Here is a 22,585-nt window from a genome sequence, read left to right on the forward strand (position 1 = left end):
TTTTCATAGACGGTAATAGCTTCGGTATCAGTGATAAAAGGATCTTAATGGATGCTGCAACAGAGGCCAATCACTTTATTGTCACCAGTAAGTAGGCTTGTTATAGATAATATTCATATCTTACCTGCACTGCCATAAAAAAGCATATTCAGACAGCTTTAATGGGTTTAACGCCAATACACACACATCTACTGAACAGTTGTCCTAATACAAATTTAAAATACTATTTTATTGTAATTTGATATCTATTTTACACTTTGAGCCATGTTTATTTATTATTTCATACAAGGCATTTGAAGTGGGTGAAAATTGAGAAACATTTGATAATCCTGTTTGATGATATAATTTGTCGGACTGCAGCACAATCTGCCAAGACTGCCCCCCCGCTTAGAACTATGTAGTTGATATGTGGATGACAAGTTTCTGGATGCACTGTTTGTTAGAACATGACATCAAAAAGCAATGGCATGCAAAATCTTCAAAGACGCAGCTGAAACTGGCACAGTGGTTTGACACAGTCTAGTTATAGAGCTGGCAGGGAGCATCAAATTATATTTAAACTGGATTCAATTAAAGTTCAGATGCAAACATGGAGCTTTCCTTCCCCAAAAGAAGATCATTTGTGAGAACATTTCTTAAGGTTGCACACCTATGTCTGGCACGCCATTAAAAAAGGCTGTGTCCTTGTTTTAATAATTAAGTCAAGCAATTATTTCTGAATCTATGACAGTTTGCAGAGGCTGTTTGTGTTCACAACTTTTCTCAGACCATATCAACTTAAATATTTCAGGTGCATTCTGGACGCTTATGATGTCACCAGATCTATAGCTTTCTACTTGTTATATCTTTCCTGCGCTCTATATCCCTCTTCCCCATCATTCCTGCCACCCATCCTCAGATGTGTTGGAGCAGAAATGCCACAAAGACAATCCTAGAAATGCACCCTGGGAAAAAGAAACACTCCAAATGAAACCTGGCTCGTTTCATCCTCCCCCCTCTCAAAAATCTCCTTCAGCACACAATTCAATATTAAATGCAACCAAGGAAGCTTGCTTTTCACAATGCAGCTTATCATTTATGTCACTACGATCTACATCACAGGTCCAGCAGACGTCACCCAGTCGCATTACGCAGTCGCATCGCTGCTGTCACAGTGACTAGTCTCATCCTTGCCCAAAAAAAAATAAATTCTATTCCACCATAGCGCTGATTCTCCACAATTCATTGATACCTGTCAGTGGCATCATTATCCTTGTTGCCACATATGCACAGGATTAGACGTGATGCCAAATAGTGGAATTTAGTGGCTCTTTAATTCGGGACGTGTGCAGAGAGCTGAAACTCATTAATACCTGTTCTGCTTACCTCTGTAAAGCAGATTTCAGTGATCACCTGACCATAAACAGCTTTACTGTGAGAAAATTGACTTGCCATTTGGTCCCAGATATTTCTAATCAACAGACTAAATCTCAGGTCCAGACACCGTAGAGTAATTGAAAATGTGTTTCGTGGAGCTCTGTGAGATTTATGCAAGACCCTTTGCTACTGATTTATTTTCAGACAGCGCCTATGTTCTGTGGTTTTCTCTCACACACACACACCTCCCGGCTGCTCTCTGAATCAAACTGTGTCTATATGGGAGGTGTGAAGCTGTTTGTGTGTTGGAGGGGTGGATAGGGACACACACACACACACACACACACACACACACACACACACACACACACACACACACACACACACACACACACACACACACACACACACACACACACACACACACACACACACACACACACACACACACAGGGAGAAGATGAGCTATCATATTTCTGTACTGTCAAATCCTAGATAGGTGGGTATCCAGACAGACAGAAGGAAAGTGGGTATGACACAGATGGCAGGACAGGCCCAAATCCATTTTTTGGCAATACAGATGGAGGATAAGATCCTAAAACTGCAAGTCTATTAATAATACCTCAGATCTTAGAGACACAGTCAGAGAAATGTATACGATTCCCAATTCAAGGTTATCTTTTCAGCCCACAACCTGACAGCACCTGGGTCACCTGTAAGAGGCCCATCCCACATTTTGGCTCCAGATCTGGAGCGCTTGAAATCAGAATAGTCTGTTTTTCCTGACAGTGCCCTTTGAGGGTGGTGAGATAGGATCTACTTGAAAAGATGACTGTGTATTGTTGCTCCACCGGCTTTACAATTTATAGCTGGAAAACTGTATTTGTGTGCCAGGGCTCAAATCTCAAATGGCTGTTTTCTTCTATGGGCTGCAGTTAAACATTAGTGAACATTTTTCTTTGCAATGGTTATTTGTAGCTGTAGCTTGGCTGATACAAAAAAAATCATACCAGTTGGGTTCCCATAGGCACCGGAACTTAGGGATTTCTTAGAACGTATTTATATAACAATACATGTACACGTGTTCTCATGGGTCTGTTGTTACTGTTGATTTTTATAATATTTAGAATTTTGCCTCAAGGTCAAATTTCAGCTATTTTGGCACAGGGACTGCTAAAATCCTATAAAATCAAAGACTGAATAATGCATGAAAACCATTAAAAGGAAAGCCAAAGGTTTTTAGATGGTGACTCTGCAGTTAGATGTGTGTGAGAAGACGTGTTCCAGACAGACATTAGAAGCATCTGATTGTGTTGTTGAAAATGCGTACCTCTACTATTGTGGTTTTGGCTGCCTTGCACATGGGCTGATTGAAGTTTCTGGCTGTTTTCCTGACAGAGAAGGCAGATATGATATCAGGACAAGTATGAGATACAGAATTACAACCAAAGGAATTCAAACACTCTCAATGTGATATCCGATTTCTCCATTGGTATAAGCCAGAGTTTACTAGAGAACACTGCTCTCTTGTGGAGAGATACTTTACTGCAGCTAATATCCATTATTCAAACCCACCAACAGCAGAGTGATATGCAAACAACCAAGGTGATAAAGTTCGAAAGCTGAATCCTTTACAAGATAGATAACATCATTGCCAAAACACCACATGTACGTTCAGATCAAAACTCATGAGCTGTATTGAGATTCCAACAGTCACCTGAAAACTATGTTTCCAGCCCTGTCGGCCTTCCATGCCTTGATCAAGGCAAAGTCTCCGGTGATGGCCTTTTCCATGATGTAGTGCCTGTTGTTGAACTCCTTGACCTGCGCACAATGACAACACAGTTTGAGAAGTGAGAAGCACTGAAAACAGTCAGGGCTGAACATGGTGACATGGCCCAAATAGCGGAGTTCATATAGAAAGGAAACCAATAGCACAATATGTCTATGTAACCGTGTGAAGCAATATTTTAAAAACCATTTAGAACTTCAGATATTGCTCTCATTGTTCAAATGCACTACTTTGAGCTTGCTGCAATGCTGAAGTAGATCCAGTCGAACAAGTTTGAACTTTCCTATAAGAACATGCATAACTAGGCACTTAGATGAGCACATATCACCACATCAACCTTAATGTGCCCGATTTCTTTCATTAAAAAATCATCAAACAAACTAAATGAGAAAGTTGTCAAAGGTCTGGGAAAATATCCACAGTCATCCGAAGTAAACAGGCTGTCACCTCTCTCTTCTCACTGGCAATGGCAATGCTGCCATCTTTGTTGTACTTGATGGGAGAGCCTCCCTCTTGGATTAGTGTGCCATAGCCTGTGGCGGTGAAGAAAGCTGGAATTCCGGCACCACCAGCCCTGATCCTCTCTGCAAGAGTTCCCTTTGGAGAAAAGGGGTGACACATCAGGAGGTGAGTACAACAGATAAATAACAAGTGTAAAGTTCGATGTTGAATGTTGGAATGTCAAGACTTGTGGATGCGTTTTCATGACGTGTATAATTTTTCCATATGTGAAAAAATTGATGTATAAGCCTTTGTGTGATTGGACCAACCTGTGGCGTCAGTTCCACTTCCAACTCCCCCGACAGATACTGTCGCTCAAACTCTGCATTCTCTCCAACGTATGAGGAGATCATCCTCTTTATCTGCTTCGTCTGGAGCAGCAGGCCCAGCCCAAAGTTATCCACTCTGATGAAAACATTTACACAATATTAGTGGCTATAGTATTGTTTTATTATATATTGTAATAACCAAGACAGAAAAGTGGGTATTCTTACTAGAATTATACTTAGAACATGATTCACAAAAAGGTTTATTTACACAGATTTTGCAAGCTGAATGTATATAATGTAGGCTGTGTTCTTCAAGCCTCTTCTCCATGTTACTTGACAGAGCTTGAGCAGTTGTCGTTTTTTAGATTTGCGAAGCTGACGCACAAACTCAAGGCTGCTAACAAACCACCTCAAAGGGTGCAAATACTTATAAAATCAATTATTTGGGGTTTCATAACTGTAACTTAATAGAGATTTGTTCGTGACTTTGATTCAATTGTTAAAAATACAAAAAGAAAATGGCGATTTTTATATTCCCTCTACAGTTTATCAAGTTTAAATTGCTCTTTAACAGTGAATATTACTCCTACTCTGTAAAAAGGCTATTGAAGGTTGTAACCAACCAAAGCAACCGAGATGGCTCCTATTTTACCTCAGTCAGTCAATAATCTATGAAAGAATAGTCTTCATAAAACTTTATAAAACACAAAGTTGCATTAAACTGTGGGCCGTCTTGTGAAGCAATATAACAGTAAAATTATAGCAAACATCTCATGTGGCGTTTCCTGCCCTGTCTGATTACAACACAGCTGAATTCAATATCCATACTACTAACTTATGCTACAATCTACTAATCAGTAACAAGAGAAAAGTTGATCGTCATAAGGAGAAATTTCTCCGTCATTTCTAAACCACAAGAAGCTGAGAATCAGCTACTACAGCTTTGTCTTCTTCTCTAATCTCAGGTCAGCTGACAACACTATCTAGGCCATGTGTGCTCATGACACCAAAAACAGATGAATGTGATAAAACTCGTGAGTATGTAGTTTGTGTGCCTCTGGGCTAAACCCATGTCAAATTAAAATAACATCAGGTGGACAGACTGGTGAACTTCAATGTACAATGAAAAATGACCTTTTCCAGCCAAATGCTAAAAGCTCATGGATCAGAGAGATTTACAGCAGTGATCTTAGACATAAATGTCACCGCCTTTTATATAGAATCTATTCTGTCTGTGTAAAATGCCTCAAGCCGCTGATCAAGTAGTAAGTATTGAGCTACACAGGGTTCTTTCGCAACTAAGTAATCTACTTTTGTGTGTTGTTAGTCATTGCTGATAATCACACAAAAACAATATTTTTAGGATATTTCCCTTCAAATTAAACCAATTTTTCGAAAATCTCAACTAGAAGTTTGTGAAATTCCATCAGGCCTTAGGCAAAAAGTTTCAGGACATGAAAAGTAAATAAAAGGAACTGCACATATTGGTTAAGCCATATTTAATGTTAAACCGGTTGATGTTTCAGAAAACCTAAGACATGATGTTCTTTAAGGGGAAAGCAACATCGAGGTCTAAACTAAGTACACCCACCTCCCTCTGCTCGAGTTCTTTAAAGTGCACATCTTAAGGATTTCCCTGTTCTGCAAAGATATTATGCACCGAAGTTTGTTTCTCTGTTGGGAAAGGCCTAATACTGGAGCAGTTCTTTATGAACCTGACTCTTCTGACCCTCTTCCCTCCAGAGCCCGACCTATTTAAACAGGACTCAGCTGTTACCAACAAAACAGTGGACACATTTCACAGGCCTGGTAACTTTAATAAAGCAAGAAAAATCTATATTACAACAGTCATGTGTTGCAAATCTCAGATAACATCCAAGTAACTCTCGGTTTTAAACCACTTGTTAACAACATTAACCAGATGTATGCCTGTCAGTGAAAACACTTCTGATGATATGCAATAAACAAAAACATGTGATTTCCACAGGAGAATTTACACGTGTCCTGCCTCCAGGATGCTCTTCCCAGGCACTACCCCTCGCCTGAATGATCCAGACAATCTCCTCAGAAACTACACAGAAGAGACAATATTGCCACTTCTTTCAAGTGGTTACAGTCTTCCACAGAAAGTAATGCCTGCAGAGAGAAAACATTGAGGAGAGAGATGATTGTTCTGGGGAAATGCCTGATACAAGCAAACAATCCGAGTAGCTGTTACACAAATCGATATCCAACAAACATCAAAGTCCATAGTGAAGCACTAACTCACTTCACAGGCCTGAGTTTTTCCAGTCTATAAAAAAGCACTGACACAGAAATTTATGAATGCAGCAGCACAGACTGAACGCTTGTCCTGTAAATGTGGAGTCTCAACTTTATCTAAGGTGGTGTATTGTTCACTCACATTCGTTAATCCCTAGTGTTGGCCTCAGTAAAAAAAAGGTGGTAGTAGTGTTCAGTTTCTACTCAAAATAGCCCCCATCATCATTTATATTTCAGTCAATGCGGTTAGGTATAAGTTACTGGCTCAAGTTTCAGTCTTGCTGTGTAAACAACTAAGGGAATGATTACTGAGTGAGCACATTGGGTTTTAATAATGGAAGAAAACATGACAACAGTTTCTAAGTGAGAAAAGGAAACATCAATAATATGCTGAAATCTGTCCAGGAGGATTGTAGTGAAAACCTCCAGTTGTCAGGGTATAAGGGGGGGGGGGTTGATCCCAGCTGAGCTTGGGCAAGAGGCGTGCACCCAAGACAGGTCACCAGCCTATCACAGGGCTGACATATAAAGACAAACAACCAGAGTCACCAAATAACTTGACCCACATGTCTTTGGACTGTGAAGTAAGAGGACCCAGGGAAACTAACACAGACAAAAGGGAGAACACAGGGGAGATCACAGGTAGAACACAGGGGAGAACTTGAGAACTCCACACAGAGAGGCCCTCTTGCTGTGAGGAGGCAGTTCGAACCACTGTACCACCGAGCCACCTAATGTAAGCTTCAGTTGAGTCTTGAATTTGACTCCAGAGTCCTCTAGTTTGAGATACTACAATTGTAAGTTTGCAATAAAAAGACAGGGCACATAATAAAGGGCATCAATGTCAGTAGCAGCTGACGGTCATGCGCCAAAAGGTAAACATGTGAAAGTGAGAGACTACCAGCATCACACTTGATTGGCCACCACTGAACACACCTTCTGCTTGTGCCTGCAACTCTGATAACGTATCAGCGCTCAACATCTGGGCATCACTCCAGGTAAACACAGCTTGTTTGAAGATATGCAACGAGGTCAACAATACCTCTCCAATTTGAGAAAGTGAAAGTTTACCTGAAAAGAACATACCTATTTTACTTTTACTAAAAATGAAAACACTCAGTGTCTTTGTCCACAAAAGTAGTGATAAATGTGGCTCCAAGAATATTCAAGATTGTTTAACACTGTCACCGGTGATACAGCTGTGAATCCAAACAGAAACAAACTCACCTCTATAAACAATCATTCCTAAAAAAGGTGAGGCACCTGCGTTTGTACTAAGCTTACATGTACACACTTACACTTACCCTGCATTGTTGCTGACGGCAGTGAGACCCCTCACACCAGTCTTCAGTAAACTGTTGATAAGATTCTCTGGGATGCCACATAATCCAAAACCTGAGTTGAAGCACAGAAAACAAAGTGATGTATAATAAGAGTGTCTGCCATGTAGCTGCTGGAACCAGAAAAGTTTTGCACTGTGTACAAACACTGAAACGTTTCCAACTATGCGAGAACAAAAGCCTGCTGTGACATCTGAGTATGATAACGAGCATGCAAAAGTAATGCAGGCATTTGGTGAGAAGTTCCAGGATGTGAAATACAAACAAAAGGAACTTTATTGAACAAATAAACCGTTTAATGTGGAACAAATTGATGTGCCTGAAAACGCACAACACGAAATCATTGAGCTCACAGGCAATGACAAGCTCAGACTTAAGAACAGACGCTTACAAAGACAGACTGACACAAACCTGGAAAACCATCTGCCAGTAACACATCATCACGACCATCTGATGACTGACGCCTCGCCACAGAGAAACATGTTGTTTTAGAGAGGTTAGTGGGATATGTGTTCATTAAGAATGTTTTTGAATTAAAAACGGACCTAACGTCCAATTAAATGGTGAACCATTGTAATTCCTCCCTTGTATATAGGGTGTTAATGTTTACATCTCTAATATTACAATAAATGAGGCTATTTCTGCTTATCTGTTGTTTCCCCTCAGACAGACGTGTGACACAATGGAAAACATGTTTAACAATGTCACTGTGAACTTGACTATAAATAAGAGCTGTGGAAAATCTGTGGGCTGCGTTTATGGACTGTAATCAAACAGCATGCCAGAGAGTTCAAGCTCATTTGGTTATTAAATGGTCGGTTAACAACACTTTAAGTTAGTTAACAACTGTAGATATTTGCCAGCATTTTCACTGAGGTGTGTATGTAACTATTTCAACTGACGTCAGGTTAATAAGTACAGTACATCTTACCTCCCACCAGGATAGTAGCTCCACTGGGGATATCTTTTACTGCATCTGTAGGGTCCGAGTAGAACTGGGAACTTCTCTGGCTGGAGGTGGAAAAGTAACAGCCACAGGTCTGTGGAAAGCAGAACAAGACGTGTGTAAAACAGAAAGTTTTAAGTCTTTTCTTAAAAAGAGCTCCAACAACATTAACTCAAAATGTAAATTTCTGCGAGTTAAAAAAAAGAAGCCATCTGAGGGCAGCCACTATGCCCGGCTTAAACGGTTGATCTAGTTTATTCAGTTGAAGAAGGGCAAGATAAGCAGCGCAAATCCTCCAACAAAAGGAGCAGAGATTTAGGGCAACCCACAGACAAGAGCCCCAGTCCCAGAGTGAGCTCAGCTCTCAAAAATACAATCTTGTATCAATAGAAATCTTTGAAAACTTGTACCTGTGGTGCTCACGTCATTTGAAAAACAATTAGAGATACTTTGTAGTGTTTTATCACAACCATGACCTTTATATTGCCTATGATGTAATGCAATGCTGATTTGTACTAAATCTGTCTGATGGCTTTATCATGAGAAACATTCTCAAAACAATGGCATACCAACTCAAAAATAAAGGCTTAATATGTCAAAACAATGAATCACTAACACAAAATAATGACTTAGTATCTAAAAAATAATGATTTGGGCTACATGTCAAAAAAGTGACTTATTGTCTCAAGATGATGACTGAGGCTACTGTATCACAATAATAAATTTGTATCTCAAAACAATGATTAACTCAAAATGGTTACTTACTCACTAAATAATGCCTTGATATCTAAAGATAATGACTTTCTAACTCAAAATATGGACTTGGTATCTCAAAATAACGAGTTAGTGTCTCATCGTTTCAAAGTAGTATCTCATCATGACTCATCTCACAAATTTCGACTTTGTATCTAATAATCATGACTTGTACATTTACATCATATCGTAATTTTGTGAATTACTTTCTCATAGTCAAGATTTACTATCTCATATTTTCGACTTTCTAATCTAATAATTTTGATTTAGCATTCATCTTGATTTCTTTCACTGGCAGGAATATGTGTGTTTAATGATCAGGACGTTGATTTGATCACAGTGAAGCTATGCTGGTAGTGACACACACACACACACTAACTTTAACGCAGCATGTCAAGCAGCTTGTTCCACTAATGATCCACATGTGTGTTAAGTCGCTGCTCAGATGAAAACACTCACACTGTGCGTTACATGGAGTTAAGGTTGTAACTGTGCTGCGGGATGTGTCAGTGTCGCTGCGTGTGAAAGGACACGCAGGGATATTCTGAGCTAGAGGTCAGTTCACCCACATCATCGGAAAGTTAACTCCGGTGAAACTGAGAGAAACCGTGGAGACTCGTGAACTAGCAGCCAGGGTTCACTTGACTCTTAAAAACCTGAAGGACGGACAGAATAAAACCTCAAATTACATCATGACCTTTTTTAATATTTCCTCCAGACGTTTTTGAAATAACCTCACTTGACCCCCGGGTTGTTTCCCTGCAGCGCGCCGCCATGTGGATACTGACCTTGCTCACCTGGTGGCCGCTAGGTTCGGTTCTGCGGGGACCTGAGATGTTTCTGAGGAATAGACGCTCCGCTCTGCACACAACTCTGAGGGCCGCCATGTTTGAGAGCTTCACACGGAGGAGGAGGATGAAGAGGAGGATGATGATGATGATGAAGGGGAGGGGGAGGGGGGTGTGAGCGGAGGATATGAGCGTCAAAAGTCAGGACGTCAGCTGCCGTGCTAACGACGAGCTAGCACATGCTAACGTGACTCTAACCCGTTCACCTCCTGGCGTGGGTTGACTTTCTTAAACCTGGACGTTACGCACGTGCGGTTTCACAGTTTTTATCGCTGCACCGGGCGCGCGCGCACGCTCACGCTCGAGCCCCGCGCCGCTGCCCTGGAAACGCGCGGCGCTGACATCGGAGAGCACGTGAGTAACCCCCCCCCCCTCCTCCCCCCTCCTCCTCCCGTCGCTCACGTGACGCATAGTTTTAGTCATGGCCGACGACTACAGGCGACAAGGTTTCGAGTTGGAGAGAAGGATATTCGAGTTAGACATCAAGTGTTCGAGCCTCAGAGCCGAGAAGCAAGGTACCGACATGTTGTTGTTGTTATTTTCGCTCTCACCGCCGCTATTCGCGAGTCCGGCCGCGCATTCCTGTTTACTAGCCAACTAGCAGGCTAGCTAACGTTACCTAACGTAGCTCGCAACCATAACAACAGCTGTTGTCTGATGAAACGCTGCACGTCGACGTGTGTACTTCCACTAACAGTTACCTACTGGGTGGGCAGGTGCGGACTTAGTGGGGTTTCGTCACGTGTGCTCACTGACTGGTGGTTTTATTTTTCATTATACGTGTTCGCGAGTTAACCGCTAGCGCAAGTTCGCTAATGTTAGCTAAAATGCATCATTGTTGACAAACGTGTAGCTGACCACGCACGATGCAGCCCAAAGCTGAACAAACCGGAGCTGAGGGCACACTGTTATAACAGCGGCAGTGTCACGTCTAAATGAACCTTGTATGCATATGTTTGTGCATTTGTTGTCCACACGTTTTGCCACAATTGTTACTACATTGTCACGTTGCATTTGTTGTTGTAACGTTGAAACGTAGATCGCTTCTGTTTATATTTCTAATTGTTAATATGTTTACATGTCGTTCTCCCACAGATGACGACTATTTACAGAATGCGTCTGCCATACTAGACAAGTTGAAAAGCTATTACAGACAAGGAGGGGAGAGTAGCAACCTGTCCAAGCTGCTTCAGGATTACACACAGGTACCTCATCATCACATCACACTGCATCAACTGTCCAGAGCTGCAAATAATGATCATTTTCAATTAACTCTTTAGTTTATGATATATCAGTAGATTTGGATGAAGGCTATTTTCAATTTCCCTGCAGACAGGGTTATGTTGAAACTCCATAGTGCATCTGACGAATAGGGGGAACACGCAGACGTATTCAGTCATGGTTGATTTATAGAAGACAGGGGAAATGATTGGAAGTTAATGGGTTAAGCAAATGATAAATTACTATATTTCTTCATATCTTCAAAGTCATACACTTTGCATTTACCATTGGGGTTGATATTTATTTTGGATACTAATACCATGACTTTACAAATGTGGGAGTGAAGTTTATGCCCATGTTGTGAAAGAAAAAAATCATAAAGCTTAAAACAAAAACTTTACAGGTGCCAGGTCCAAAGGTTTTTTTTAAATCAAGGAAAATCAAAGTCGTGATGGAGTTACTTGTTAGTTACAGATTGTTTTTTGGATAAGGTGTTTTTTGTTATGTAAAGTAGCATAAACTCTCAAGTAGTTAAATGTTTTATATTCATACATTACTTTTTACCAGTTTCTTTTTTAGATGTGTAATAAGAGGTTTGGAGAAGAGGCATCAAATGTGGCTACTACTATCTGGCAGTTATATTATCTATCTTCCCTGATTTGATCTTCCTTATTAATGAGGTAATTTATTGAGAAGTGGAAGGTAGTGGTTTCTGACATCGAAACAGATTATTGTTGTTTGAAAATATAACCTCACGGGTTAAGTAACTGTCCACGTTCATTCATATTTGACAATTAAAAGTATTTTTCATATCATGTAACAGTATCAAAAGGGAACGTTAGCTAGGAAGTGATTGAATGTTAACATTAGCTAACAGGTTACCAAACATGTTTTATGTTGAAACTAGTTCTGTTTCATATTTTTACACAACGTGCATATTGAAGTCACACAATAGTATCACATGATCATTTTGATAACAGCATTTGAGCTTCCTCACCCTTCTTTGACGTCAGAGGGAAATTACCACCTTTGTTTGCTGTTGATATATATTTGCTTTTCATCATCTAGGTGATTCTAGACATCACATTTTATGAAGAGAATAAACTGGTGGACCAGGAGTTCCCTGAGGACTGTTCACCATTTAAAATCCAGCAGTTGCTGCAAGATCTGACCGAGCCAGAGGTTTTGGCTGGGAGGCTAGCACCAGCACAAGAGGTTTGCATTTGTGTTTCTCAAAACAGTTTTGTTTGGTGATGTGACTCTGTCTTTTAATCAATGAAGTGCTTGGCATGAAATCAGGTAAATAACATCATTGTGCAATATACTGTTTGTATATGTATAAGGGAATAAAAGAAATGTAAACTCTATTAGCCTTCTAGATTACTGGGTGAAGTTTTCCCTGTAATATGGGTGTTCCACTTTATTTTCTCTTTGGTTTAGAGTCTCATAAAACACATTTTGATGCATTTACATCTATGTCAGTGTGTGACAGCACTATTCATGCCTGTGGTCTGTGACAGGTGCAGTCTGTGTTGGGCCTGGAGCTGTTAGAATGCCTCTATTGGAGACGTGGAGCTCTGCTGTACATGTACTGCCACACCCTTCATCAACGAAAACAGTGGATAAAGAAAAACAAGGATACATTCCTAAAGGTACTACGCTCTGAAAATATTTACTTTTACTTTTTTTAGTAGTTTAGTATTTACGTTGTGTTGTGCTGATATACAGATATTAAGTCTAATTCTCATCTGACTGAATGTCTAAATCCAGTGTATTCAGGAAGGTGTGCGATACCTGATGCGGATGCTGCAGGTGAGAAACTCTGTGAAGATAAATGATGGGGTGGTGCTCCATGACACTGCTACTGCAGGCTTCCTATCTGAAGGTAAATATGTCGTCACTTATCGTCATTTAACAAAAAGATTCTTGCTTCTTGTTTGTGTGATCAAACTCGCTGCTTGCTTATATTTCTGGCCAGGCATCTTCTCAGATACACACCTGTTGACAATGATGTACATCGGGGAAATGTGTTTCTGGGCCGTGAAGTATGAGGACTATAGCGCTGACACCATGGATCGGAAAGAAGATCGCCTGCAGTTTCGGGACATTGGCACTCAGATCCTCAACAAATACGTGCTTGCCTGCGAGGGACCTCTGCAAGGCCAGGGTTGGAACACGGAGAATGCCAAGGAAATTCTTAGTATTCTACAGTGAACAACGCTGCTCCTGTGTTGAAGTTGCCCTCAGGCACAGATCTAAGTTCAGTATTCAAATGTGTGTCGACCCCAAATAAAAATTGAACCCATCAGGTGGGGTGTAATGTTGTGGAAGGTTAAGGGGAGGCACGAGGAGTATGTGAAGAAAGAGTCTTTGGATCAGTGTCTACTGGCAACCTCATCAAATGCCAAACGGCCCGTGGCCAAAGCAGGTGAATGCAAGGTTAGAGAGTCTAAGAGCGGTGGTGTAAAAGTGGCAGGTGCTGCAGAGGAGGCTGTTGAATAATTTTTTTTGCCCTGTCCTGCTGAAGAAGCAGTTATCATCCTGATTACAGACTGTTGACTGGGGCACTTACTTTGCTCTAAGAATGTGTTATAATAATATTATTAATATAAAAAAAGGTTATTAATAAAATTGACCTTTTTTTTTTTATTTCTTTTTTTAAGATTAAGGATAATCCAGCTGGAGATGAGACATTGCACAGTAACATTTTATTTATTGTTTTGTTTCCATTTTGTTATGCTTTTAATATATTATAATTGCATATACATAACTGTGTGTTTGTGTGTGTGTGTGTATAAAAACACACATACGAGAGGCAAAGAGAGGTGTTAAAAAACAGATGACGTATTCATGACCATTTGAGGTGTGTTCAGATTTGTTCATACCAGCTTTGTAATGCACCACTTGTATTCCCATCTATTGCAAGTTTTTGTTTTTCTGCCACTTGAGTAACTTTGATAGTATAACTATTAGTAGAGATTCTGTGTTGTTTGGACGAAAAATCATTTTCTGTTTTTTATGTCCCCGTTGACAATAAACACGCCCGTTTTAAGAAATAAATTGTTTTGCAACTACTCAAAAGTTCAGGTTTTCATAGAACTACAGTACCCACAATGCCGCACTGCCACCAGCAATGAGGAAGCGTGACAGGTGAAGAAGGAAACGTCAACAGTGTAGTCGTGTGTTGCCATCGCTGTGTTTGTGTGTTGGTCTCCTCACACGTTGGGCGACATGGCCGGAAAGATGCAGCGGCTCAGTGAGTCTGTGGTGATCCGCAGCCTCCGGAGCTTCAGGGACACTTATTTCACAAACAGCGGAGCAGCGGTGAGCGGTGACGGGAGAGCAGGTGGAGACCCGGGGGACGAAGAGGAGCAGCCGGGGCTGTTGGACAGTTTACCGGTGAGACAAATCACACCTTAAACTATCCGTCTATCCATGTCTGTGTGTAAACGTCTCATCTGTCAAGGTGGGACTGAATTGAACGATTGTAAAAGTCCCAGTCTTTACTTTGTATAAAGTTCAAATGATCTAAAGCCAATCAAGGTTAAGTTGTTTTTTTTAAAAAACTTTATTTGAGACTCATACTAACAATACGACTTCTACTTAAACAGATGCTCATATGAGCTAATTAGAGACACATGAAAACATCAATGTAAATAAAGCCAGGGATTGACATGAAAAACTGAATAATAAACACAATGTAACAAGTGAAAATTATATTAAAGGGGACATAGCATGCAAATTCCACTTTGTTAGTGCTTCTACAGGTTAATGTGGGTATCTGGCATGTCTACCAACCCAAAAACTCTGGGGAAAAAACACTCGCGCGTTTTGTTATAGTTCCTCTAAGTCAGAAACGTCATGCTTGAGCGACTCGATTGCGCTTCCTGGGTATTGTTTCGTAACAAGGAACTGGAAGTCTCCCTACATGGTCTTGGCCCCCCCCCCACACTCGTTACTTCCGGGTTTACACCGGAGGCAGCGAGGCTGCGAGGCAGCGCAGCGCAGCCGGGCTGTTCACACGGGACGAGCATTTCTCCGCTGGTCAGCCCGCGATTCACTCACATGTGGCATTTGTCTGGATCGTTGGGACTGGGAGGCTGCAGCAGCTGCTCGGGAGCGACCGCTCGCTCTCCCGTGCGTGAGCTGGAATTTGTGTCAGCGCCACACAGCCAGCAGTGTGGAAGACTTCCGCAGTGTTCAGCGCTACTGTAACCCCCGACATTTCAACGGGTACAACAACAAGCGGAGAAAGCAGAATCGCGGGCTGACCTTATATATACAGTCTATGGGGCTGACCAGCGCGGAGAAAAGCTCGTCCCGTGTGAACAGCCAGGCGGCTGCGCGCTGGAGAACGGCGCTGCGCTGCTCGCAGCGGTCTTCCACACTGCCAGCTGTGTGGAAGACTTCCGCAGTGTTCAGCTCTACTGTATGCCGGGTTACAGTAGTTCCGCGGTTACAGTAGTTCCGCCGGGTTACAGTAGTTACGCCGGGTACAGTAGTTACGCCGGGTACACCGGACGCGGAAGCGCCGCTGCAGGCAGCGCAGCGCCGTTCTCCAGCACGCAGCCGCCTGGCTGTTCACACGGGACGAGCATTTCGCCTGGTCAGCCCCATAGACTGTATATATAGGTCAGCCCGCGATTCTGCTTTCTCCGCTTGTTGTTGTACCCGTTGAATGTCGGGTCTGGGGTAAATGATGGTCTTCATCGCCCCCCACCTCTCTTTCTCTCTCTGTCTGTCTGCTTGTGTGCTTGTAGTGGATGGGCAGAGGGGGACATTTAATTATGTGATTGGGAAAATTAAAACTCCAGGACAACAAGGGGAATACAAAGTATGGGATGCATATTTGATAATTTATATCATATAAAATATGTAATTTATATCGTTTAAAATCATGGGGGGGGAGGGGGGAGCTGGCTCATTAGCATTTAAAGGAACAGGCACTCAAAACAGGTCACTCTGTGGAGGGCTGTTTTATACAGGGTAAAAAGGGTGCTGTTTTATATGATCCTTGTGGTATTTTGACCAAAGTATGTTACAGACATTTCATTAAGACCCCAAGGAACCATATCAACTTGTGGTAAAATGGGCATGCTATGTCCCCTTTAACATTTAAATCTGGAGCACAGTTCTACTGTCTGACAGCTTTTATTTGTCAATTTATCAGGATATTGAAGCAATATTCAGTTCAATTTCTTTACCTTTACATTTGTGAATGTGATATTTAGGAAGAGACCTAATTAGATTAATTACAAAGTAGTCTATTATTTGTATGTAGTGTTGGACTTTTCTTTTTAAAAACATTTTTTCCAGTTATCCAAGACAAATCTATAAGCTACAAATATCTGCGGGTATGTATACAATTCCAAAAATATATGGAATCAAGGTTAAGTTGTGCTAGAGGTGAATTATTTCCACCACTCTTTTCAAGAACAGATCGAGTTTGTAGCCTACTTCTTACCTCCACTACTACATCATGTACTACAACAACATTACAGAATAAGTATCTGATGGTTTGTACTTGCAGATTCTGATATTACATAAAACTGAAGCTCATGAAATACCACATAGATAGATAGATAGATAGATAGATAGATATAGATATGGCTTTGTGACTATATATTATAATATGTTATTATAATACAACAATGCCCTTTTGTTGATTGTCTCCTCTGTCTCCATGACAGAATTTTCTAATAACCCCTTAACCAAAAGAAAACACAGCATCAGACTTGTCAATATAAGGAATCACATGTTAAGGACTTCAAGCTATAGAAACAATAGTAATTGATGTATCCTGACCTCCCTTAAGGTGGACCTGCAGTTCCTCATCATGACCCTCCTGTCTCCTGCGGACATCTGCCGACTGGGAGCCACCAGTCGCTACTGGAGGGACCTGGTTAGAGATCCAATACTCTGGAGGTATTTCCTGCTCAGGGACATGCCATACTGGTCCTCCATTGATCATTTGACAATGCCCCAGCTGGAGATGTTGAATGCACCGATAATCAATGAAGACGAGAGCCTGGTTGAAGGAGAGGACAAAGGGATGGAATCAAAATGTGACTACATGTCAGAGTGGGTATCTTTGTCTGCTTTCCAATGTCGAGGTCAGTTGGATACTACAGTATTACCAGTATGGTCTGTTTCTGCCTGTAACAGATACCTGAGAGGCTGTCCATCCTGCAGACAGCAATGGCTTCCTTCACGGCCAGCGTACGAGCGTGTGACCTCATTTCTTCAGTCTCTGGTGCCCTCGTCTGAGCCGCGTTATGCCATGTTCGGCCCCGGCATGGAGCACCTGGATGTTTCTTTAGTCACGCGGCTCATGCTCGCCCCAGATGTGCTTCCTGTGTCGGGCACTCCCCACAGACAGATTAACGGTGAGATACCTGTGATAAACCTCTGTTCTGAAAGCCAAACTCTTAAAAAACCCGCTGCTGTCACTGGAATTCGATTGTTTCATACTCAAAGTGTATAACTGAAGTAATACATGCATACCTCCTCCAAGGCCAGTGTCCTGTCTCTCCATGTTGAAACAAGTGGGGGAAAAAATGCTCCATTGAAATAGCTTGAGTTGTTTTTTGAGTAATCCTGCTAACTAACAAACTCAGAGGACAGTTACCTCTGCCAAAGCTCAACAGTCCCCTTATGAAAGCACCTATGAAGTCACTAGATCTTGATTTTTATTCATAAATTATCCTCTGAGAAATCAATGAAAGTGTCAAAAAAAATGCCCACAATTCCTGGATTTGGTTCTTTTAAAATTTTCGGTTATTGGTCAAGGAATTGGTTTATCTTGCTTGTTGTAGGTTTATGTGCCTACCGTTAGGTGGCAGTATTGGCCCAGGATTGTTACCAATATACTTCAGCCAAGATACCCTGAGTATGCAACTAAGCACCCCCCTTCTTTTATCCCAGGGATCGGCTCAGGGATCAGTTACATGTTCAACAACCAACACAGATTTAATATCCTCACTCTGTACTCAACCAATAGGTAAGAACTCAGTATCTTGTGTTACCACATGAGTTGCTTTGTTTGTTATTTGTTTTCTGCACGTTGTGGTGTTTATTTAATGGTCACAAAAAGTGTATTTGTTTGCAGGGCAGAGAGGGAACGAGCCAGAGTGCAGCAGCAGGGTATCAGTAATAAACTTTTTACCATTGATGGAACAGATGAGTCAGGTTGCCCCACCTACAGCCCTGCCCCTCAGGTCCAGCTAGTGTGCCAGGCGGTGGATGGGTTCATCTATGTCGCCAATGCAGAGCCAGGGAGAGGTGAGATGACGATGCATTCATAATTGGAGCTTCTGCATGTTGGCTGTTGAATCACGAGTGCGGAACATTTGCATGAGCGGCCATGTTTTTAAACAGACGGGGGGAGTTCCGAGGTGGCTCAGATCCAGGCTGTGCTGAGCCCAGTGAGGGGCTCCACATCCAGGCCTTTGCTGGTGCTCTCCTGTGTCGCCAGAGAAGAACCGGAAGCTGTTGGCGCCACCAGCCAGCGGAGTAGTGCACACAGGAACACGGCCAGGCGTCGAACTCCCTGTGTTGAGATGGCAAAAAGACTCTGCCTACATCAAGTGGCCAACCCCTGGATGGTAACTGTTGGATTTTTGGTTATTTGAAAGGCTTCTATTTCCTTAACTGTAAATTTATTACAGCAGACATGTAGGAAGAGAACAGGTGTAAACATTAAAATGAATGATGGCTGAATTCCATTTTGCTGCTTTAGTTTCAGGGTGTATTTTTCATGCTTGCTCACCACCACATGCTCATGTCTTCCTGAGACTCTTCAACTGAATTAAACCACAGATTTTTTTACACCAAAATAATAGGTTATATGCAGGTAAACCCACTGAAAAGGTGATTGTGACTCATTTCCCCTCTCCAGTAGACACTCTTTTTCCTGTTTTTTTTTTCCGCCGGTGCGTCATGTCGAAGTCATAAGTGCACCGAAAAAAACAGAAACTCTCTCACCTCGCTGTCTTGCCAAATTAGCATGTTCACCCATGTGTCTCGTTTCCATCACTGCCAACCGAACCCGGAGCCGATAAAAACCTGAGTCTGTTGACCGGGGAGTGAATTCTGTTTGTACCTGGTCCCATTTCAGACAAAAGCCAGATGTTAGTAGGTGTTTTGGTTTTTTTGGGCCAGTGGAATATGGGGCTGTACTGTTAACATGTCACATTGTCTGCTGTGAAAAACAGGTCTTTATGAGCAGAATTGAACCCCCTGCTTGTTTTTCTCTGTGGTGATCAGGTGCAGGATACAGTGGCAGAATCCCTGTCAGGGCTTCTGGATGGCATTTCCTGGCTGCTGAGATGTTCTGGAGTCAAACTCTACGGTAGCAGCTAGTTCCCTCAACTCCTGTTGCATCCAGATGGATTAATAACACAGCCCTGACGACTGCATTATCCCAACTCCAAGACAAACTGCGGTTTGTCCTGAGAAATGTGCACCACATGTACGCTGAGTGTCTCAGGACTGGAGCGCTGCCCGTGGAGTCTAATGAATTGGATGAGCAACAGAAGAGACTGACTATTATTCATCTGGAAGACCTGACAGAGACTCTGTTCTTCATAATAATAATAATAAACTTAATTTATATAGCACAAAACAACCACTACAAAGTGCTTCACAAACAAGAACAAGCAAAGGAACAAGGACGACAGCAGGGAACAATTATAGCCGGCACACAAAGCGGTTTGATGTAATGGTAAAATATTGGAGAAAATGAGAGACATGGGAGAAACAGATAAAATACATAACAGAAAAATTATTGAGTAAAAAGCTTGAAGTGAAAACAATAATTTAACAAAGTAGAAATAATATTTTGATGAAGTAGAAATAATACTTTGAGGTAGAGTTGCAAAGGAAGGCAGTGAAGTTTCCTGCCTATAGTTTCTCCTGGTAGGTGGTGGTATAAATATATGTTACAGTAAGATAGAAAATGAAAGTGACTCCACAAACTGGTTTGTTCAACATTGTGTTCTGTGGAGCAGGAAGTGACAGAAGCGTTCGATGTTTTGAATGAAAGAACACGATAGGTTTAAGGTTTATTTAATGTTTTATTTGAAAAGAGACAATGTACATTAATCAAGATTAATCCAAATGTAGATTGACCTGCCAATTTTCATCAGCAGTTTCTTTGCCAGATTGTTAATCGTCATCCTGCAGTGATAAAAAACTCAGTTGTAGAAGTAGGAAATGAAAGTGCAACAAGCTCGTAAAAACTCGTTTTTTACAATCACTGGTGAGCTGCTAACTCCTCAGTTGGTCCTGTGTTTAGTTTATGAGAGTGTGCAAATTTTTTGGCATGACATTATTCAATACTCATGATGTAAGTACTTTAAAGAATGGAAATATTTTATTATTAGTAATATTTTACTCTCGTCTTCTTTTTCTTTATTTGTATTGAGTGTGTGCCAACAACCCTCCAGCTTGTATGATTTCATACAAAACCCACAGACTTTTGATCAATGATTTCTTCTGACATACAACAATGATGTGGCTTTTGCTTCTTAACTAAAATAAAAGCAACTTAATTAATTTTTATTGTTTTCTAATTCATGTTAAATACTGTGTTTAAGTGGTAAATGGATTGTATTTATATACCACTTTTCACAACTACACAGTTGTGTCATTAATGTTGAATATAAATTTGTTGCACAATTGCTTTTTTTTTACCATATTTTCAAAATAAAAGATTTTTCCAATGGCGTCTAAAACTATTCTATGTATGAGGTTTTCTGTCTTTCCATTATTGGTTTTTCTTTCTATCTCATGCACATAGTCACAGTTTAAAAAACGTGTGAGCAGTGGAAGCTATTTACTTCCTACTCTGTTAACTGGTTCCCTGTGCTTCCTTGCCTCTGAGGTCACAGCTGGCCTCGTGTGTGTGTGCAAGTATGGAAGAATATCCTGTTGTGGCCACCAGGGAGCGGTACAAATTTTTGAATGATTCAGTGCTGGATTATTGAAAGTTTGGCCTTTTTAACTGCTTTAGTTTTTTTTTTTATCCTTGATTTAATTTCGGAATTCTAGAAGTTTACGGATGTGTTTCCTGAAATACATTAGATTATGTAAATATAAGACATACAGCCAAAGCCAAATCAAAAAATGTACTGTGGGAAGATGACACAACTTGCCTCTACATGGAGCCAGGTATTAAAAAAAATGATTGACAAGTGAAGTGGTTCCATGACCACAGAGATATGGAATCTGAGAAATTATATTTACAGATTCATAATAATCACACAGGAGTTTGTATTTCCACAGCATGAAGTATTTTATTATTATTATTATCCCATTGTTATTTTGGTGCATTTAGTTTGGTGTATATATATATATATATACACTATTATTACTATTTATTTTATAGTTTAAGTTCCTCTCTGTGGCTGTTATTGTTTAAAGGTTCAGTGTGTAGAATTTAGTGACATCTAGTGGTGAAGTTGCATGTTGCAGCTGAATACCCCTCACCCTCCCCTTCCAAACATGACAGAGAACCTGTAGCCTTCAGTTGTCATAAAAACTCAAAGGGTGTCTAGTTTGTCCAGTCTGGGCTACAGTACAAAACATGGCAACCTCCATAGAGAGGACCCGCTCCCGATGTAAATATAAAGTATTTAAATATAATAAAGGGACCATTCTAGGGTAAAGAAAAAAAACACTAGTGAAAACATCACTAGGATGATTTCAAATACAATTTCTGCCAATAGATCCCTTTCACCTAAATCTTACACACTGGACCTATAAAAAACAAATTAAGAGTTAATCATAAGAACCTGGAAAATGTGTCTTTATTTCATCAGCACATGTGGCTGTTAGCAAACATGAGGAATACACAATAGATTACATCCACATTTATTGAAAATCATTCCCTGACACTCTCCATGTCTCCTTTTGTGCGCCTCACTTGTCTGAAACCGAATTTGCAACACTTGAATCATCCCTCCCTTAATGTGTTAAAGTTGTGTTTGCGCCAACTGTTTCATATTCAGTTGTCCCCGGCGGCAGCGCTCACATGCCATTAGGGCCACATGCATGACAAGATAATGTGCTTCACTGACGCTCTTTTGTTCTAGTCCCCTAGGTAACCACAAATTATTGGCAAAAGTATGTTTCCTCCGCAGCCTGTCCATCAGAAGGCTCCTCAGTCTCAACAATCATTTTCATAGACATACAGATTTAGAACAGCCATGATTGGTGCAATTTAGGGGCATTAAGCTGAGCAGAATGGTGGCGAGGCAGAGATTTATTCTTTTCTTTTTTTTACTGGTGAGATTTTG

The 22,585-nt window shown here is 41.1% G+C and overlaps 3 protein-coding genes across 5 annotated transcripts in view; 2 read left to right on the plus strand and 1 right to left on the minus strand.

The window, feature by feature from the left end:
• oxct1a (3-oxoacid CoA transferase 1a) overlaps positions 1–10,358 on the minus strand; it is a 40,259-nt gene extending 29,901 nt beyond the window's left edge. The window contains exons 1-7 of one of the 2 annotated variants that reach the window (XM_035165194.2): positions 10,017–10,358; positions 8,452–8,560; positions 7,485–7,575; positions 3,919–4,054; positions 3,596–3,745; positions 3,074–3,180; positions 2,687–2,747 (exon numbers count right to left, since the gene is read on the minus strand). In XM_035165194.2, the coding sequence (XP_035021085.1) occupies positions 2,687–2,747; positions 3,074–3,180; positions 3,596–3,745; positions 3,919–4,054; positions 7,485–7,575; positions 8,452–8,560; positions 10,017–10,106 (744 nt within the window). In that variant the 5' untranslated portion in view covers positions 10,107–10,358. Of the gene's footprint in view, positions 1–2,686; positions 2,748–3,073; positions 3,181–3,595; positions 3,746–3,918; positions 4,055–7,484; positions 7,576–8,451; positions 8,561–10,007 lie in introns of both variants that reach the window. The other variant, XM_035165193.2, reaches the window with a different exon arrangement.
• Positions 10,359–10,442: 84 nt separating this feature from the next.
• rimoc1 (rab7a interacting mon1-ccz1 complex subunit 1) lies at positions 10,443–14,362 on the plus strand. Its single transcript, XM_035165197.2, has 6 exons — positions 10,443–10,582; positions 11,163–11,272; positions 12,357–12,503; positions 12,809–12,940; positions 13,059–13,173; positions 13,267–14,362. The coding sequence occupies exons 1-6, from the start codon at positions 10,489–10,491 to the stop codon at positions 13,500–13,502; spliced, it is 834 nt and encodes a 277-aa protein (XP_035021088.1). The 5' UTR covers positions 10,443–10,488; the 3' UTR covers positions 13,503–14,362.
• Positions 14,363–14,513: 151 nt separating this feature from the next.
• On the plus strand, positions 14,514–21,014 carry fbxo4 (F-box protein 4). 2 transcript variants are annotated; one of them, XM_035165195.2, is made up of 7 exons: positions 14,514–14,687; positions 17,104–17,369; positions 17,454–17,674; positions 18,213–18,288; positions 18,397–18,569; positions 18,666–18,892; positions 19,554–21,014. In XM_035165195.2, the coding sequence occupies exons 1-7, from the start codon at positions 14,520–14,522 to the stop codon at positions 19,647–19,649; spliced, it is 1,227 nt and encodes a 408-aa protein (XP_035021086.1). In that variant the 5' UTR covers positions 14,514–14,519; the 3' UTR covers positions 19,650–21,014. The 2 variants fall into 2 exon arrangements, with proteins under 2 accessions (XP_035021086.1, XP_035021087.1); XM_035165196.2 differs by lacking the exon at positions 18,666–18,892.
• The last annotated feature ends 1,571 nt before the right edge of the window (positions 21,015–22,585 follow it).

Source organism: Hippoglossus stenolepis, chromosome 9 (assembly GCF_022539355.2).
Source record: "Hippoglossus stenolepis isolate QCI-W04-F060 chromosome 9, HSTE1.2, whole genome shotgun sequence".
NCBI lineage: Eukaryota > Metazoa > Chordata > Actinopteri > Pleuronectiformes > Pleuronectidae > Hippoglossus > Hippoglossus stenolepis.